Below are 19,821 nucleotides of genomic sequence, written 5' to 3' on the forward strand. Positions count from 1 at the left end.
GTCATGCCTTTCACCTCTGTGAACACCCTGCTCAGGTGAGAAACTCATGTGATTTTGCTGAAACTCTGTCTTCTTCTACCAGCATACTCAGAAGTCCGGCTCATGACAAACGGCTCCTTTCAGTGTGAGGGGCAGGTGGAGATGAACATTTATGGACAGTGGAGAGTGCTCTGTGCCTCCCACTGGAGTCTGGCCAATGCCAATGTTGTCTGTCGTCAGCTCGGCTGTGGAGTTGCCATCTCCACCCCTGGAGGACCACAGTTGGTGGAAGGAGGTGATCAGATCCTAACAGCCCGATTTCACTGCTCCGGGGCTGAGTCCTTCCTATGGAGTTGTCCTGTGACTGCCCTGGGTGGTCCTGACTGTTCCCATGGCAACACGGCCTCTGTGATCTGCTCAGGTAAGAGAGAGGGAAGGGCTACTGGTACTCAGGATGCTCCTGGAGTGAAATGTCTCCAAGAGTAGAGAATGAGGTTAAATGGGCTTCAAAGTCAGAGATTTTGTGGTGAAATATGGATCTTCTCATTGTTCATTCATTTTTCAGGTCAGAGCAAGAAGTGTGAAGGGGAATAATATATTTTTAAGCAACATTGTTGCCTACATAAAATCATAGAAAACAATGTAGGAGTGGTTAAGTATAGACCTCAGTATGAACCCCAACCCAGAGCAACACAGAGAATGTCCCAGCACCACAGTCACTGTCGTCCCCAGTAACTGTGTCCTGCCTCCTCGATGGGGAAAAGGGCTTGCCAAACTTCTACTAACATAGTTTTATCAATGTTTGAACTTTATATAAAATGATCCTGTATATTTCATCTTTTGTATCTAATTTCATAGACTCAAAATTACGTTTGGGATGCACACATGATGTTGTATATTGTAGCACTTTATTTTTTTTTATTACTGTAGAGTATGCTTTGAATGATCACATGGCCATGTACTGATCCATTCTACTGACAGTATAAATCTGAGTTATTTCCAGTTCTTGACTGTTACAAATACGATATTACAACTTACCATGACAATGTCTTTGGATGCAAATATTTGTTACTTATTTTCCATGTTTAACCCTTGGTCTTTTATTTTCATTTTCTTAATCAAATGGTGTCCTTTGATGAACTCATTTCTTAATCTTATGTAAATATGACTTACCAGCATTTTTCTGTACATTTAATGCTTCTTATATGCTTTAAAAAAGAATTTTGTCTACTCTAAGATCTTAAAAACATTCTCTAAGAGTATCTTATGGAAATTTTATCATTTTTCTCTTGCATATTATTGTGCATTCCTTCTGGGATTGATATCTGTGTAAGATAAGGGTCAGGTTTCATATGGACATCCAACTGACTCAGAATCTTCTTCTGAAAAGACTCTTCCCCACTGCAGTGCTGCATTCGTCATAAGCAGAAGGGCAATTATGTCTGTCTTATTTGAGACTCTCTATTCTGTTCCATGTTATCATTTGTCTATCCTTGCACAAATACGGCATTTTCCTAATTATCATAACTTTGTAGTTGTTGTTCAATCTCTAAGTCATGTCTGACTCTTTGTGACCCCATGGACAACAGCACACCAGGCTTCCCTGTCCTTCACCATCTCCCCGAGTTTCAAACTTTGTAGTTAGTCTGAATAATTTTAATATACAAGAGTTACTTTATATTAACTCCTGTAATATTGTTGCTTTTCTTACCAACTGTGCTGTTCATTCTTGGTTGCTTGTATTTTGTATGAATTTAGAAATCAGTTTGTCATTTTTCACCAAAAGAAAAGTTTAAGGGTATCATTGAGATTAGATTTAAAAATTTGATAGTAGACATAGAAATTTGAGGATGATTGACATTGACAATGTTGAGTTTTCCAAATCATTGACATAATACATCCCTCCATTCGGTTAGATTCTGAATTTCAGAGGTTTTGCCCATCTTATACTAGGATTTCTCCTAGGTATTTTATTTTTGATGTTATGAGTATTTTTGTGAAAGTGTCCTGGCAATGAATTCTCTTTGACTTGTTTTCATCTTTTAATTCTTTCAATTTTGATCTATGTTGAGACATAAAAATGTTGGGAAAACAATATAAAAGTTCCTTTATGACCTTTACCTGGGTTTCTAAATGTGAGTATCAATATTTTGCCTTAATCTGTGTGTGTGTGTCCTTCCTTCTCTGTTCCCCTTCTGCCCCATTTCTTCCTGAATATGTAAACTCTTTCTGAGTTCAGTTGAAGACATGATGTTCCTTTATCCTTAGAACAGTTCTGGGAATTCCCTTACAGAACCAGAGTTCAGTCAAGTCTTTAAATGACTTCAGCTCCAGGTGACATCTAATTGCAGCACTGAAAGACGCCACCGAAAGACTGCCAAACTGAGTTTTTTCCAGATTAATGACCCAAAGTCATAAGCAAAATTAAGTACATATTTTTTTCTTCAGATACTAAGTTTTACCTTTTCATATTGATCAAATTGCCAACATCTGTTGGATCACAGAAAAAGCAAGAGAGTTCCAGAAAAACCTCTACTTCTACTTTATTGACTATGCCAAAGTCTTTGACTGTATGGATCACAACAATGTGTGGAAAATTCTTAAAGAAATGGAAATACTAGACCACCTACCTGCCTCCTGATAAATCTGTGTGCAGGTCAAGAAGCATCAGTTAGAATTGGACATGGAACAACAGACTGTTTCCAAATTGGGAAAGGAGTACGTCAAGACTGTATATAGTCACCCTGATTATTTAACTTATATGCAGAGTACATCACGTGAAATGCTGGGCTGGATGAAGCAAAAACTGGAATCAAGATTGTCAGGAGAAATATCAATAATCTCAGATATGCTGATGACACCACCCTTATGGCAGAAAGTGAACAGGAACTGAAGAGCCTCTTGATGAAAGTGAAAGAGGAGAGTGAAAAGGCTGGCTTAAAACTCAACATTCAAAAAACAAAGATCATGGTATCCAGTCCCATCATTTCATGGCAAATAGATGGGGACACAATGGAAACAGTGACAGATTACTTTCTTGGGCTCCAAAATCACTGCAGATGGTGACTTCAGCCATGAAATTAAATGATGCTTGCTCCTTGGAAGAAAATCTATGACCAACCTAGACAGCATATTAAAAAGCAGAGACATTACTCTGCTGACAAAGGTCCATCTAGTCAAATCTGTGATTTTTCCAGTAGTTACGTATGGATGTAAGAGTTGGACCATAAAGAAATTTGAGCACCGAAGAATTGGTTCTTTTGAACTGTGGTGTTGAAGACTCTTGAGAGTCCCCTGGACTGCAAGGACATCAAACCAGTGGATCCTAATGGAAATTAGTCCTGAATATTCATTGGAAAGACTGATACTGAAGCTGAATCTTCAATACTTTGGCCACCTGATGAGAAGAGCTGACTCATTGGAAAAGACCCTGATGCTGGGAAGGATTGAGGGCAGGAGGAAAAGGGGATGACAGAGGATGAGATGGTTGGATGGCATCACCGACTTGATGGACATGAGTTTGAGCAAGCTCCAGAAGCTGGTGATGAACAGGGAAGCCTGGCAAGCTGCAGTTAATTGGGTCACAAAGAGTTGGACATGACTGAGGGACTGAACTGAAGTGAACCAAGTTTTTTGGAAAAACTGCCATACAACAATATGACCAGAACTCTTGCTATGTGACCTGAATTAATTGAAGAATATCCTCTGATTTTGCATTTTTATGTTTCTACTTTATGTTGAGCTAATCTGTGACTACACTTATTCTTTAGTTCTTAATTTCAGCTAACAAGTTTTTCAGCTCTAGAAGTATTTGGCTTTTGTTATCATTTCTCTGCAAAGATACACATTTTGTCAGTTAATTCCATAAGCACTTTAACCGTGGCTATATATATTCTCATCAGGTAACTCTAGCAGCTGAAAATTCTGAGAAATTCTTTCTAATGTCTCCTTTTTCCTTTCCATTTTTCATGAGATCTATTTTATATTAGTGTTTGTTTTAAAGATATACATTGAAGAAATTGTAGAAATCCTTCAGAAGGAATTTTGTTTTGCTTTTACTTAGGGATAGATTTGGGCTTCCCTGGTGGCTCAGATGGTAAAAAATCCACCTGCAGTGTGGGAGACCTAGGTTTGATCCCTAGATTTAGATCCCTAGATCCTCCCTGGAGGAGGGCTTGGCAACCCACTCCAATATTCTTGCCTGAAAAATCCTATGGGCAGAGGATACTGGTGGGCTATAGTCCAAGGGGTTACAAAGAGTCGGACATGACTGAGTGACTAAGCATAGCACAGGGATAAATTTAGGGATACAACTTACTTAACTCATTCTTACAGCAACACTAGGGTTAAAACAGAGATTGTGGTACTGTCAGAAGCAGAACTCTCCAGGGAGAAGGTGAACACTAAGAGTATGATAATTTACTGCTGGGTCACAGCTTTCATCTTAGGCTCCATCAGTAGGTCATTATTTCCCTTAATTCAGTTTCCTGTTCTTCACCCTACCAGACTTCTGATCATTGTTGTTTCTTCAGGAAACCGGACCCAGGTGCTGCCCCAGTGCAACTACTCTATGGCAGAACCAGCAGGCTCTGCGGCTTCAGTGGAGAGCGCCCCCTACTGCTCAGGTAAGGGTCCCACAGGAGAGAAGACCCTTCTTTCTCATTGGGGCTCTCCTGAGCCCCAATGGGGCTCACGGCCCCATTGTCCCATTTCTCTCTCCTCAGACAACAGACAGCTCCGCCTAGTGGGCGGAGCCGGTCCCTGCGCCGGGAGAGTGGAGATCCTTGACCAGGGCTCCTGGGGCACCATCTGTGATGACGGCTGGGACCTGGACGATGCCCGCGTGGTGTGCAGGCAGCTGGGCTGTGGAGAAGCCCTCAATGCCACGGGGTCTGCTCACTTCGGGGCAGGATCAGGGCCCATCTGGCTGGACGACCTGAACTGCACAGGAAAGGAGTCCCACGTGTGGAGGTGTCCTTCCCGAGGCTGGGGGCGGCACGACTGCAGACACAAGCAGGACGCGGGGGTCATCTGCTCAGGTCTGTGCTGCACACTGTCCACAGGCTGGAGGAGGGGTGGGGCCCTGGAGGACGGGGGTCTGAGCCCTGAGGGAGAGATGCTGAAAGGACCAGAGAAGGAGGCTTCCTCCCATGAAGCCTGTCTTTCCAGCAGACGTGAAGATGGGGTCCTTTCACTTCCTTCTGCAGCAGCTGAGGTTCTGGTCCTTTCTTCTCAGCAGTGTTTCCTGGGAGAACCATTTCTTACAGTTTTTCTTGAAAGCAGGGCTCTCTCTGTCTCCAGTTACATACAAAAAATTTGAACCCACGGTACTAGTTTCTGTTTGCTTCACTAACAATTTACCAATTAGTGGTTTAAAACAGCATATATTTATTTCCTTACTCTTCTTTGGCTTAGATGTCCAGCAGGGATCTCACTGGGCTGGGATCAAGGCTTCAGCAGGGCCGCATCACTTTTGCGGCTCTAGGGGAGAATCTGTTTCTTGCCTTTTCAAACTTCTTGAAACCACCTACATTCCTTCCTTCACAGCACCCTTCATTCATTATCAGACCAGTTATGCTGCAGGCCTCCAACCATTATCTAGAGTCACATCTCTCTTTCTAGCTGGAGCTAAAAAAAGTATTCCACGTTTAAAGATAGTGGGTCTAAGGATGTGATTAGACTGGGCTCATATTGTTAATACATCATCTCACCATCCCAAGGTCCTTACCTTAATCACATCTGTAAATCCCTCTTGTCAGGTTTGGTAATATATTCACAGGTTGCAGATATTGGGATGTGGACTTTTTGGGGTTAATTATTCTGCCTATCTCCCTAATATCCACATCACATCCCTTAACATACTCTTCAAAGATTTTCTTAGAAAGCAGAATTCAGCTGCCCCTCCCTGACTAGCGCCCACACAGTTTGGTCTTCCTCTAAGTTCATATCCACTACACCATTGTGGTAGAAATAGAAAGACAGACACAAATGGACAAAGTCAGTTAAAAGGGAGGCGATGTCAGTCTTGTCATCTAGTGGGTATCTGTTGAACAAGGTCAGAGATGAATGTTTACCATTTCTAGAAGAAAGGAAAACCTAGAACATCCAGCAAAGTTTTCACTGTGTCCTGTCTCCTCCCCTTTCAACCTTAGAGTTCCTGGCCCTCAGGATGGTGAGTGAGGACCAGCAGTGTGCTGGGTGGCTGGAAGTTTTCTACAACGGGACCTGGGGCAGTGTCTGCCACAACCCCATGGAAGACATCACTGTGTCCATGATCTGCAGACAGCTTGGCTGTGGGGACAGTGGAACCCTCAACTCTTCTGTTGGTCTCAGGGAAGGTTCTAGACCCCGGTGGGTGGATGGAATCCGCTGTCGGAAAACTGACACCTCTCTCTGGCAGTGTCCTTCTGACCCTTGGAATTACACTTCATGCTCTCCAAAGGAGGAAGCCTATATCTTGTGTGCAGGTGACTTACTATTTCTGTGTGTCTTTCCCAACCCTGTAGGATGCAGTGAGATTTGATATTTTAAAATCTAAGTGATGAGTTTAATTTGGGTCCACAAATGATATAAAGTGAAAATGTTAGTTGCTCAGTTGTGCTCTTTGCGACCACGTGGACTGTAGCCCGCCAGGCTCCTCAGTCCATGGGATTCTCCAGGCAAGAATGCTGGAATGGGTTACCATTCCCTTCTCCAGGGGATCATCCTGACCCAGGTATGAAAATCGGGTCTCCTACACTGCAGTCAGATTCTTTACTGTCTGAGCCACCAGAGAAGCTTAAATGAGGTAAGAATGAAACTAATTTAGTCTGCATATTCCAACCTTGTTTGTTAAAAATTTTAATTGAGACATAATTCTCATAACATTATATTAGTTCTAAGTGTAAAACATAGTGTTTATGTATTTGTACATATTGGTAAATCACCACACATACAGTAATATCCATCACCACATGCAGTTACAATTTTTTCTCTTATGATCCCACAAGTAAGAATTTGCATGCTGCAACTAAGACTCAGCACAACCTAATAAATACTTAATTTTAAAAGAGAGTATTATTTTCTTCATAGCATCATGGTTTTTTATCCACATAAGGGCTTCCCTGGTAGGTCAACTGGTAAAGAATCTGCCTGCCATGCAGGAGACCCTGGTTTGATTCCTGAGTCTGGGAAATCCACTGGAGAAGGATAGGCTACTCACTACAGTATTCTTGGGCTTCCCTTGTGACTCAGCTGGTAAAGAATCTGCCTGCAATGTGGGAGACCTGGGTTTGATCCCTGGGTTGGGAAGACCCCCTGGAGAAGGGAATGGCTACCCACTCCAGTATTCTCGCCTAGAGAATTCCATGGACTCTATACTCCATGGGGTTACAAAGAGTTGGACATGACTGAGTGACTTTCACAAACACTATATACAAAAATATTATGTTCTTTCCTATAAGCTAAGCTAAGCTAAGTCACTTCAGTTGTGTCCAACTCTGTGCGACCCCATAGATGGCAGCCCACCAGGCTCCCCCATCCCTGGGATTCTCCAGGCAAGAACACTGGAGTGGGTTGCCATTTCCTTCTCCAATGCATGAAAGTGAAAAGTGAAAGTGAAGTCGCTCAGTCATGTCCGACTCTTAGTGACCCCACTGTCTTAAGATATCTTTCATGACAATATTTTTCTCTACAATGTTTTAAAATTTCTTATTTATTCATAGGAACTCTTTATAAACAAACATCACTTACTGTTTCTCTTAAATATTTTTGTAAGATTTTCCCCATATTTTACATATATTTTTAAGGTTGTATATGTGTATGGGTGGGTTATGTGATCAAATCTGTAATGTTTTACTTTTTTGACTTCTGCCTTTAGTGCAATGTTTCAAATGCCATTCTTCATCTCAAAATAACATTGAATCAAGTTTTATTTTCTGCAAACAATTTAATAGTTCCACTAAAGAATATTCAAAACCTAATTTAAAACTTATTTATTTATCTGAATTTATTTTACTATATGTGATGGTGAAACATCATCACTAGATAGGAATTACATTTTAGATATGTGATATCTTAGCTCCATCACAAAATAAAGCACATTGTTTCATGAATTCATGGATATGACATCAAAGGTACAGGCAAGAAAGCAAAAATAGACAAGTGGGAATATAGCAAACTAAAAAGCTTCCACAAATCAAATAAAAGATCAACAGAGTGAAAAAGCAAGCTAGCACAAATGATATAAGGTATTAATTTCCAAAAATAAGGAACTTCTATAACTTAAGAGAAAAAAACCCAACAAACTTACAACCTAATAACTCAATTAAAAAATTGGCCAAGGGCTTCAATAGACATTTCTCTAAAGAAGACATACAAATGGCAATAGGTATATAAAAAAATGCTTGACGTTGTCAATCATCAGGGAAATGTAAATTAAAACCACAAAGAGATATCATCTCACACATGTCAGAATGACTTTTTTTTTAAAGACACTTAGTGTTGGCAAGGCTGTAGAGAAATTGACACTTTATGTGTACTTATCCACATTAAATGTATAAATTGTACTAATAAAGCTATGTACTCCAGGGGTTAAATCTCTGGGCTTTCACTGTCATGGGTCCAAGTTTAATCCCTGAGCTGGGAACTATGATCCCATGAGCAACAGCACAGCCAAAAAACAAACAAACACCAGCACAAAAACTATGACCAAAATATCTGTATGATTTATACTGATGTCCCTTTTCATTCTTGGTATTGTCAACTTCATTTACTCTCTGCTCTGCATTAGTATTGCTCAGTGTTCATCAATTTCCAATGAGCCACGTTTAAAGGGTTTTCTTCTATATTATCTATCTTATGCCTATCTTCTTTTCTATTAATTTTTGGTCCTTTTTAAATTAACCCCAACATTCTACATTCTTGAATTTCTCATCTAGTTTCTTAATTGGAAGCTTACTTTTTTTCACTTTCAGTCTTTCCTCTTCTCTAAATCTAGGGTATAAATTTCCCTTAGGCATGACTTGAGCTTCACTAGAGGAATTTATCATACAATTATCTCGTGTTTATTATCATTGTAAGTTTTAAATTTATTCCCAGACTCAGGTGGTGTTTGGAAGGATCTCACTGAATTTCCCCAAATAGAAGTGGCTATAAATATTTTCTTATTAGTTCTTAATTTTATTCCACTGTGGTCACAGTAAATATTCAAAGTATGAATTCAAATATTCAAAGTATGAATTCAAAGAGTGAAAGATTTTAGTCCTATTATATGGTCATTTTGATAAAAGTTCTTAGTGCATTTACAGTAATGTGAACTCTTGCATTGTTGGGTGCATTGCTCTCTGTGTTACTTAGTCAAATGTGCTGATTATGTTGTTGTACATCTACTGTATTCTTCTTTGTTTTTTGTATGTTTGGTCTGCATGCTATTGAAAAAGATATGGTAATAATCCCCCATTTTGATTGTGATTTTGTCTATTTCTTCTTTTCACTCTGACAAGTATGTTTCAAAATTATGTTCTGTTACCTTTCTTGAATTTTGTTGTCTAAAATATCTTTATTAAAGGTGCATCTCATTATAATCATGAAAATTCCCTCTTTAATTCAATTAGTGTATCTTGGCTTAAAGTCTACTTTCTGGGACATTGATTTAGCTACTCCAGTTTTGTTACAGTTAGTACATTTTTTCCACCGTTTTACTTTCAAACATTCTTTGCTTTCATAATATAAGGTGGGCATTTTGCAAGTAACATTTGTGTCAATTTTGTTTTATCTTAATCCATTTACTGTAAATGCAATTACTGATATTGATGTGTTGGTATCTGCCATTTGTTTTTAATTGATCCACCTGCTTTATGTTCCTTTTTGTTTCCTTATTTTTCCTTGTTTTGTATTAAATAAATCTGTTATTATTCCAGATTTTCCTTTTGATTTTCAGCAGCTTTACCAAGAGTGGGGGTTTTCGTACTCCTTCATTTATTTTTTTTAAAAAGTTCTCTATTGTTATAACTTCAGATATTACTTCTGCAGTTCTGTCTCTCTGTCACTGTATCTCTTCTCCCTCTCCTCCTTTTTCTTCTCTTTCTCATCTCTCATCTTTAGGACTCCTCTAAATCACTATATTCTAAGTTCTATATAAAATTATTTTAACTTATTCATTCACTTTTTTATTTTTTTTAATTTTTATTTTATTTTTTAACTTTACAATATTGTATTGGTTTTGCCATATATCAACATGAATCTGCCACAGGTATACATGTGTTCCCCATCCCAAACCCTCCTCCCTCTTCCCTCCCCATACCATCTCTCTGGGTCGTCCCAGTGCACCAGCCCCAAGCATCCAGTATTGTTCATCGAACCTGGACGGGCGACTCATTTCATATATGATTTTATACATGTTTCAATGCCATTCTCCCAAATCATCCCACCCTCTCCCTCTCCCACAGAGTCCAAAAGACTGTTTTATACATCAGTGTCTCTTTTGCTGTCTCGTATATAGGGTTATTGTTACCATCTTTCTAAATTCCATATATATGCCTTAGTATAGTGTATTGGTGTTTTTCTTTCTGGCTTACTTCACTCTGTATAATAGGCTCCAGTTTCATCCACCTCATTAGAACTGATTCAAATATATTCTTTTTAATGGCTGAGTAATACTCCATTGTGTATATGTACCACAGCTTTCTTATCCATTCAGCTGCTGATGGACATCTGGGTTGCTTCCATGTCCTGGCTATTATAAACAGTGCTGCAATGAGCACTGAGGTACACGTGTCTCTTTCAGTTCTTGTTTCCTCAGTGTTTATGCCCAGCAGTGGGATTGCTGGGTCATAAGGCAGTTCTATTTCCAGTTTTTTAAGGAATCTCCACACTGTTTTCCATAGTGGCTGTACTAGTTTGCATTCCCACCAACAGTGTAAGAGGGTTCCCTTTTCTCTACACCCTCTCCACCATTTATTGCTTGTAGACTTTTGGATCGCAGACATTCTGACTGGCATGAAATGGTACCTCATAGTGGTTTTGATTTGCATTTCTCTGATAATGAGGGATGCTGAGCATCTTTTCATGTGTTTGTTAGCCATCTGTATGTCTTCTTTGGAGAAATGTCTATTTAGTTCTTTGGCCCATTTTTTGATTGGGTCATTTATTTTTCTGGAGTTGAGCTGTAGGAGTTGCTTGTACATTTTTGAGATTAGTTGTTTGTCAATTGCTTCATTTGCTATTATTTTCTCCCATTCTGAAGGCTGTCTTTTCACCTTGCTTATAGTTTCCTTTGTTGTGCAGAAGGTTTTAAGTTTAATTAGGTCCCATTTGTTTATTTTTGCTTTTATTTCCAATATTCTGGGAGGTGGGTCATAGAGGATCCTGCTGTGATGTATGTAGGAGAGTGTTTTGCCTATGTTCTCCTCTAGGAGTTTTATAGTTTCTGGTCTTACATTTAGATCTTTAATCCATTTGGAGTTTATTTTTGTGTATGGTGTTAGAAAGTGGTCTAGTTTCATTCTTTTACAAGTGGTTGACCAGTTTTCCCAGCACCACTTGTTAAAGAGATTGTCTTTAATCCATTGTATATTCTTGCCTCCTTTGTCAAAGATAAGGTGTCCATAGGTGCATGGATTTATCTCTGGGCTTTCTATTTTGTTCCATTGATCTATATTTCTGTCTCTGTGCCAGTACCATACTGTCTTGATGACTGTGGCTTTGTAGTAGAGCCTGAAGTCAGGCAGGTTGATTCCTCCAGTTCCATTCTTCTTTCTCAAGATAGCTTTGGCTATTCGAGGTTTTTTGTATTTCCATACAAATTGTGAAATTATTTGTTCTAGCTCTGTGAAGAATACCATTGGTAGCTTGATAGGGATTGCATTGAATCTATAGATTGCTTTGGGTAGTATACTCATTTTCACTATATTGATTCTTCCAATCCATGAACATGGTATATTTCTCCATCTATTAGTGTCCTCTTTGATTTCTTTCACCAGTGTTTTATAGTTTTCTATATATAGGTCTTTAGTTTCTTTAGGTAGATATATTCCTAAGTATTTTATTCTTTCCGTTGCAATGGTGAATGGAATTGTTTCCTTAATTTCTCTTTCTGTTTTCTCATTATTAGTGTATAGGAATGCAAGGGATTTCTGTGTGTTTTTATATCCTGCAACTTTACTATATTCATTGATTAGCTCTAGTACTTTTCTGGTGGAGTCTTTAGGGTTTTTTATGTAGAGGATCATGTCATCTGCAAACAGTGAGAGTTTTACTTCTTCTTTTCCAATTTGGAATCCTTTTATTTCTTTTTCTGCTCTGATTGCTGTGGCCAAAACTTCCAAAACCATGTTGAATAGTGATGGTGAAAGTGGGCACCCTTGTCTTGTTCCTGACTTTAGGGGAATTTCTTTCAATTTTTCACCATTGAGGATAATGTTTGCTGTGGGTTTGTCATATACAGCTTTTATTATGTTGAGGTATGTTCCTTCTATTCCTGCTTTCTGGAGAGTTTTTATCATAAATGGATGTTGAATTTTGTCAAAGGCTTTCTCTGCATCTATTGAGATAGTCATATGGTTTTTATTTTCCAATTTGTTAATGTGTTGTATTACATTGATTGATTTGCAGATATTGAAGAATCCTTGCATCCCTGGGATAAAGCCCACTTTATCATGGTCATGGTGTATGATCTTTTTAATGTGTTGTTGGATTCTGATTGCTAGAATTTTGTTAAGGATTTTTGCATCTATGTTCATCAGTGATATTGGCCTGTAGTTTTATTATTTTTTTTTTTGTGTGTGGCATCTTTGTCAGGTTTTGGGATTAGGATGATGGTGGCCTCATAGAATGAGTTTGGAAGTTTACCTTCCTCTGCAATTTTCTGGAAGAGTTTGAGTAGGATAGGTGTTAGCTCTTCTCTAAATTTTTGGTAGAATTCAGCTGTGAAGCCGTGTAGATCTGGGCTTTTGTTTGCTGGAAGATTTCTGATTACAGTTTCAATTTCTGTGCTTGTGATGGGTCTGTTAAGATTTTCTATTTCTTCCTGGTCCAGTTTTGGAAAGTTGTACTTTTCTAAGAATTTGTCCATTTCTTCCATGTTGTCCATTTTATTGGCATATAATTGCTGATAGTAGTCTCTTATGATCCTTTGTATTTCTGTGTTGTCTGTTGTTATCTCTCCATTTTCATTTCTAATTTTATTGATTTGGTTTTTCTCCCTTTGTTTCTTGATGAGTCTGGCTAATGGTTTGTCAATTTTATTTATCCTTTCAAAGAACCAGCTTTTGGCTTTGTTGATTTTTGCTATGGTCTCTTTTGTTTCTTTGCATTTATTTCTGCCTTAATTTTTAAGATTTCTTTCCTTCTACTAACCCTGGGGTTCTTAATTTCTTCCTTTTCTAGTTGCTTTAGGTATAGAGTTAGGTTATTTATTTGAGTTTTTTCTTGTTTCTTGAGGTGTGCCTGTATTGCTATGAACTTTCCCCTTAGGACTGCTTTTACAGTCTCCCACAGGTTTTGGGTTGTTGTGTTTACATTTTCATTCATTTCTATGCAAATTTTGATTTCTTCTATGATTTGTTGGTTATTCAGCAGCGTGTTGTTCAGCCTGCATATGTTGGAATTTTAATAGTTTTTCTCCTGTAATTGAGATCTAATCTTACTGCATTGTGGTCAGAAAGGATTTATTCACTTTTTACACCTAGATATTTTGTTTTAGGTTGGCAATAGTTCCTTAGATATTTTTATTTATTTATGATTATTTGTTATTTTTTTCATCTTTTTACCTGTTTATTCTCTTCTTCTCTCTTTCCCCCTAAATACATTGATTGTAGTTAAAATCCTTATCTGCTAAGTCCAGCATTTCTATCATAGGTGTCTCTGCATTCTCTTATCTTTTTTCACCTTGGTCATTTGTCATGTTATCCTAGCTTGTCAAATGTCATGTCATTTTTTATTGAATGATATGGCACTCCACTCCAGTACTCTTGCCTGGAAAATCCCATGGATGGAGGAGCCTGGAAGGCTTCAGTCCATGGGGTCACTAAGAGTCAGACATGACTGAGTGACTTCACTTTCACTTTTCACTTTCATGCATTGGAGAAGGAAATGGCAACCCACTCCAGTGTTCTTGCCTGGAGAATCCCAGGGACGGGGGAGCCTGGTGGGCTGCCGTCTATGGGGTCGCACGGAGTCAGACACGACTGAAGCGACTTAGCAGCAGCAGCAGCATCATAAATTATATATGAAAAAGTAAGATACTCCTGATATATTTTCTAACACCTGAAAGGATTTACCATTTGTTTTCCTAGGTAGGTAGGGGGAAGGGGTGTGTCTCACTCAAACATCTAAATATAACCTAAAACTGAACTGCAACAGTATGGGTTGCAGTTTTGGTAGCACTCAGTCCACCTCTGATTCCTCTGTCCCTATGACATAGGCTTTCAGAGATTTAAGTTCAGAGCCTATGTTCTTTGGTAGCTAAGTACCCAAAGTAATGAAAAAGACTCTGCTTTCCAAGTCTTTTTATATAGTTCTCTAACTTCCTGCCCTTCACAGCTTATATACTGGGCAAATATTTGAGGGGAAAAGCTGCTGTGTGAGAGAGGCTCTCAAGACTCGAGTTTTGTCTCCAGCACCAGGTAGCCCCCAGATTATGCTGGCTTCCTGTCACAACAGTAGTCCTCTGCTTGTCCAAGCCCGGATTCTGAATCATTAAATTATGCAATGAATTGGCAAATTCTCACAGAGAAAAAGAAGCTATCGATCCTGGACTAACATTGAAATAATCTCCACTCTTTAGAATTTTAGTATATTTAGTCCATGTTGTGTTAACAAATGTTGAATACATTTACTGTTTCTTAAAAAATATTTTCAAGCTTTTAAAGTTGTATCCAGAAAGATCCAGCAAGACACATTGGCCTGCTGTGAACTCCATTCTCCCTGGAAGTGGAAAATTTTAGGTTTAATTTTCTACTTCATTATTTACTTAAAGTGCAGCACTGATAGACATTATTTAACCTTTATTTACCTACTTTTTTTTTTTTAACCTTTCCTCCTACTTTTCAACCTTATTAATTCTCTTGCCACTGCTATAAGAAACCAGACCCAGCTGCTGCCCCAGTGCAATGCTGCTGCTGCTGCTGCTAAGTTGCTTCAGTCATGTCTGACTCTTAGCGACCCCATGGACTGCAGCCTACCAGGCTCCTCTGTCCATGGGATTGTCCAGGCAAGAGTACTGGAGTGGGTTGCCATTGCCTTCTGCACGAGTGCAAAGACTCCATATCAGAACCAGCAGGGTCTGCAGCCTCAGAAGAGAGCACCTCCTACTGCTCAGGTGAGGGTCCCACAGGACAGAAGACTCTTCTCATTCTCCAGGTCAACGCCCCATGTCCCATTTCTCTCTCCTCAGGTAGCAGACAGCTCCGCCTGGTGGACGGGAACGGTCCCTGCGCTGGGAGAGTGGAGATCCTTAACCAGGGCTCCTGGGGCACCATCTGTGATTACAGCTGGGACCTGGACGATGCCCGCGTGGTGTGCAGACAGCTGAGCTGTGGAAAAGCCCTCGATGCCACTCTCTCTTCTTACTTTGGGAAGGGATCAGGGCCCATTTGGCTGGACAACGTGAAGTGCACAGGAAACGAGTCCCACGTGTGGAGGTGCCCTTCCCGGGGCTGGGGGAAGCACTACTGCGATCATAGCCTGGATGCAGGAGTCATCTGCTCAGGTATGGTCAGTTCATTGCCCACCAGCTGAGAGAATGGAAAGTTCCAAGAAAGCTGGTGTCTGATCAGAGGGACAATAGGGGATGAGTGGGCTAGAGAGGGCTGAGACAACTACCCATCCTCCGTGAGTGCCCTGTAGCTGTGAGCAATGAGCTTCATATACTTTCCTCCTACAAGTCTCTGCTATTCTTTCTTCTCCAGTGGTCTTACCTGACACTAAAATAGCTTTATTTATTCTCCCAGTTAAAATAAATCCTCATAATTTTTTTCATAATTCACTTTTTGTAAAAGTGAAACATTTGCTAACAGCCACATACACACTCCCTTTGCACAGAAAGGCTATGAGAGGGAGGACAAAAAATGAGGATGTACTTTCTTGGGTGGAGCTGTTTCTATACAAACAGTGAGAGACATTATTTTGTGCTAGTTTAGTATGAGTGGAGGCTACTCCTACTGTAGGAAGATATCATTTACATGTATAGAGGGTATCCCTATGGGGGTTATCATTTAACAGATCAGAGATTCTTATGGATTTGTGCCAGATTTCAAGTTTCCTTTGCAAATTTAGACATAAATGTTTATAGTTCTTTGATGGTAGAGAATTGTTGATGAAATGCTCTGAGTCATATATTCTTCCATTGTTACTAGAAAAGTCTCTCTCTCCAATTTTTCCTTTAAAATATCTGTATAAATGCAAACTTTGGAGGAACACTTAGCCATGCACTGACAAGTCAATGGTGGAGGTAATAAAACTTGAATTTCTGTGTTTTATTTTAAGAGATTATATGGTTTATATTTTATGGCCTCAATGATATAAGAGAATTGCATTTGGGGGCTTATTTGGAGTAAGTGGACAAATATAATTTTTGAAGAAGGTGGAAAAGGTTTTATAGTAGCTGGGAGGAAGGCAAATGGCAATGAGAGCTGATGAAGGTAACCGTGAGGTTCTCTGAGCAGCACTGAGGGGCCAGGTGTGGTGTGAAGGATGCTACGTGTGTCTGAGGACACAGGATGTGTACACAGCAAGAGGCCAGACAAGGATATGTCTTTACTATATTTAATATGTTTACTCACATCGGCCTTCTATTTAAAATTTTCTTGGACTTATCACACACTTATTCTTCCATGTAAATTTTAAAATCAAGTTGGAAATGAAAGAGATATACTATATCTCAGAAGTCTCTATTCTGATATGTATAAGACTTTATTGAGTATTCAGCATATATTTGAATATTTCACATGTATCAGGGTATATAAAACAGAATGCAAGAAATACTTTTTTCTTGTTCTTTCTAATTTTTTACTCTCATAGAATTAATATAACAATATCAATAACCTCATATATGCAGATGACACCACCCTAATAGCAGAAAGTAAAGAGGAATAGAGGAGAGCCTCTTGATGAAAGTGGAAGAGAAGATGAAAAAGCTGGCTTGAAACTCCGCATTCAAAAACTAATATCATGGCATCCAGTCCCATCACTTCATGGCAAAGAGATGAGGAAAAAATGGAAACAGCAACAGACTTATTTTCTTGGGCTCCAGAATCACTGCAGAGTGTGACTGCAGCCATGAAATTAAAAGATGCTTGCTCCTTGGAAGAAAAGCTATGACAAACCTGGAGAGCATATTAAAAAGCAGAGACATTACTTTGTGACAAATGTCCATATAGTCAAAGCTATTTTTTTTTCTTTCTGGTAGTTATGTACGGACGTGAGAGTTGGATCATAAAGAAGGCTGAGCGCTGAAGAATTGATGCTTTTGAACTGTGGTGCTGGAGAAGACTCCAGAGAGTCCCTTGGACAAGGAGATCAAATCAATCAATCCTAAAGGAAATCAACCCTGAGTAACTCATTGGAAGGATGTATGCTGAAGCTGAAGCTCCAATACTTTGGCCACATGATAAGAAGAAATGACTCATTGGAAAAGACCCTGAGGCTGGGAAAGATTGAAGACCAGAGAAGAAGGGGACGACAGAGGATGAGAAGGTTGGATGACATCACTGACTCAATGGACATGAGTTTGAGTAAACTCAGGGAGATAGTGAAGACAGGGAAGCCTGGAGTGCTGCAGTCCATGGGGTCACAAAGCGTTGGACACGACTGAGTGACTGAGCAACAAAACAACCAGTTAAATAAAAATGCTTTAATTAGAATGTGTAGCCTGTGACCAAACTCCCAGCCAGAGGACTAAGGGTCCTAACCTGGGCCTCTCTGGAGAGATGGAAGTGGATAAATAATAAAAGGCAAGCAGATAATTTTCTCCCTCATCATTCATTCTTATATCAGTGGTCAAGCTAATCCTTCAATTCTTTAATTTCTGTGGTGTCTTTTCTGTTCTCGCTCTCTATAGTAGATTTTTATTCTGTTACATCATTGTTTTTGAGACTTCAAAGTTCACATACTTATGCAATCAGAGTCCTTTACCAGGACAAATTCCACCATTACCTACATAACCATGAGCACACTCAGAAACCAGGCAAATTATTTTAAAAATTGTTCTTTATGATTTGCAGGGGTTTTTTTCCCATTGGATTACCTTTTCTCTGTCCAAATATGGTCCCTGAAGAATGAAATCATGATCATGAGTCTTTTCTTTGGTCTCTCTCTCATAGTCCATCCACTCCCCATTTAACCTACCACTCACCCCACCTCACTCCCTACAGAAGTTCTTCCCTTTTGGAGTGTCCTTTCCATCTATTTGTAGCTCCTAAGATCATTTCTTCTTTTCTGCATTGGGGGAATTGGGAAAGGGTAGCAGTGTTAGGTGGCAAATGGGACCAGCCCAGGGGATAAAAGGTGTTAAAATCTTGTTGAACAAGTATTTGGTTTCCAAATCTATGTTTCATCACTATTGAGGCTTTTGCAATTTAGAAATCTCTAAAATATGTATGGCTTGCTTGCTCTCTGCTATCTTCCTCTCACTCTCCTTTTTCGTAGCTTGCTGGCTTCTTATCTCAGAAATCCAAATAGGAAAGGAATATGCAGTAGGCATATAGATAGGGTTAGAATACATTAAATTGTCATCACTCCTTCACATTTGCTAAGAATCTCATGTCTAGGATGAAGTAATCAACTAACTCAGTTGTCTTGCATAATCCCACTGAGACTTCACTTTCTCTCAGGTGTGTTCATACATCCTAGGCTTTTAAGAAAGATGGCTAGGATCATTCCCTTCTTCTCCTATGACTCTCTGAGCTTTCATCACTTCCAAACTTATCTGTGAACAACTTCTTTCACAATTAGGTTACCTAATTGTGACCTACTGCCTGCACTCAGATCCAGCCCGCATGATGTTCCCATCCCCAGTGACTTGAATACTGGCTCAGAGAAAACTGCCCAAAATTCTAGCCCCAGAAATTTCAGGATGACCTTCTAAACTTCTCTGGCTCTTAGGAGCGAATCCCATGATCTTTTTTCACTCTCAGTTAGTTCAGTTATGCACTCAAGTTTGAATGTCTACCACTGTGCAGTTTCTTTGGGCCTTTGTAGTTTCTAGCTCCCCAGATAAGAATTCCTAACCAATATATATTCTCGGGATTCAGCCATTCCAAACTGACCCTGCAATCCTTCTGGATATCTCTTCAGAACCTTGCTCATGAAAATGCAATTTGACAACGACAGTCAAATTCTCTCTTCTTATCCCCTCTTATTCCACTGCTGGAAAAAGCTTTCCCACCATTGCCTGTGAGGTGTTGTTTCCAATTGTCAAGCCAGTTTCATGAACGGTCACTGGGTTTGTTCTTTGTTTCTCTTAGGATTTTTGCGTCTGGCTGGAGGGGATGGACCCTGCTCAGGGCGAGTAGAAGTGCATTCTGGAGAAGACTGGATCCCAGTGTCTGATGGGAACTTCACACTCCCCACTGCCCAGGTCATCTGTGCAGAGCTGGGGTGTGGCAAGGCTGTGTCTGCCCTGGGACATGTGCCCTTCAGAGAGTCCAATGCCCGGGTCTGGGCTGAAGAGTTCAGGTGTGAGGGGGAGGAGCCTGAGCTCCGGGTCTGCCCCAGAGTGCCCTGTCCAGGGGGCACTTGTCACCACAGTGGAGCTGTTCAGGTTGTCTGTTCAGGTGAGATGCATGTCAGGATTTAGCCTCTGTGTACACTCACTTCAAGCTAAAAAAGAAATATGATTTTTCTGAAATCCTGTCTGTTTCTATC

At 39.7% G+C, this 19,821-nt stretch overlaps 1 protein-coding gene across 1 annotated transcript in view; it reads left to right on the forward strand.

Annotated features, from left to right (window-relative positions):
- The window catches only part of LOC129644204 (antigen WC1.1-like), a 55,317-nt gene that overhangs the window by 13,527 nt on the left and 21,969 nt on the right, over positions 1 to 19,821 (forward strand). The window contains exons 4-9 of the mRNA XM_055569717.1: positions 83 to 400; positions 4,512 to 4,604; positions 4,704 to 5,018; positions 6,132 to 6,446; positions 15,353 to 15,667; positions 19,422 to 19,730. Of these exons, the coding sequence (XP_055425692.1) occupies positions 83 to 400; positions 4,512 to 4,604; positions 4,704 to 5,018; positions 6,132 to 6,446; positions 15,353 to 15,667; positions 19,422 to 19,730 (1,665 nt within the window). The remainder of the gene's footprint in view (positions 1 to 82; positions 401 to 4,511; positions 4,605 to 4,703; positions 5,019 to 6,131; positions 6,447 to 15,352; positions 15,668 to 19,421; positions 19,731 to 19,821) is intronic.

The sequence above is a fragment of the Bubalus kerabau genome, chromosome 1, assembly GCF_029407905.1.
Source record: "Bubalus kerabau isolate K-KA32 ecotype Philippines breed swamp buffalo chromosome 1, PCC_UOA_SB_1v2, whole genome shotgun sequence".
Classification (NCBI taxonomy): domain Eukaryota; kingdom Metazoa; phylum Chordata; class Mammalia; order Artiodactyla; family Bovidae; genus Bubalus; species Bubalus kerabau.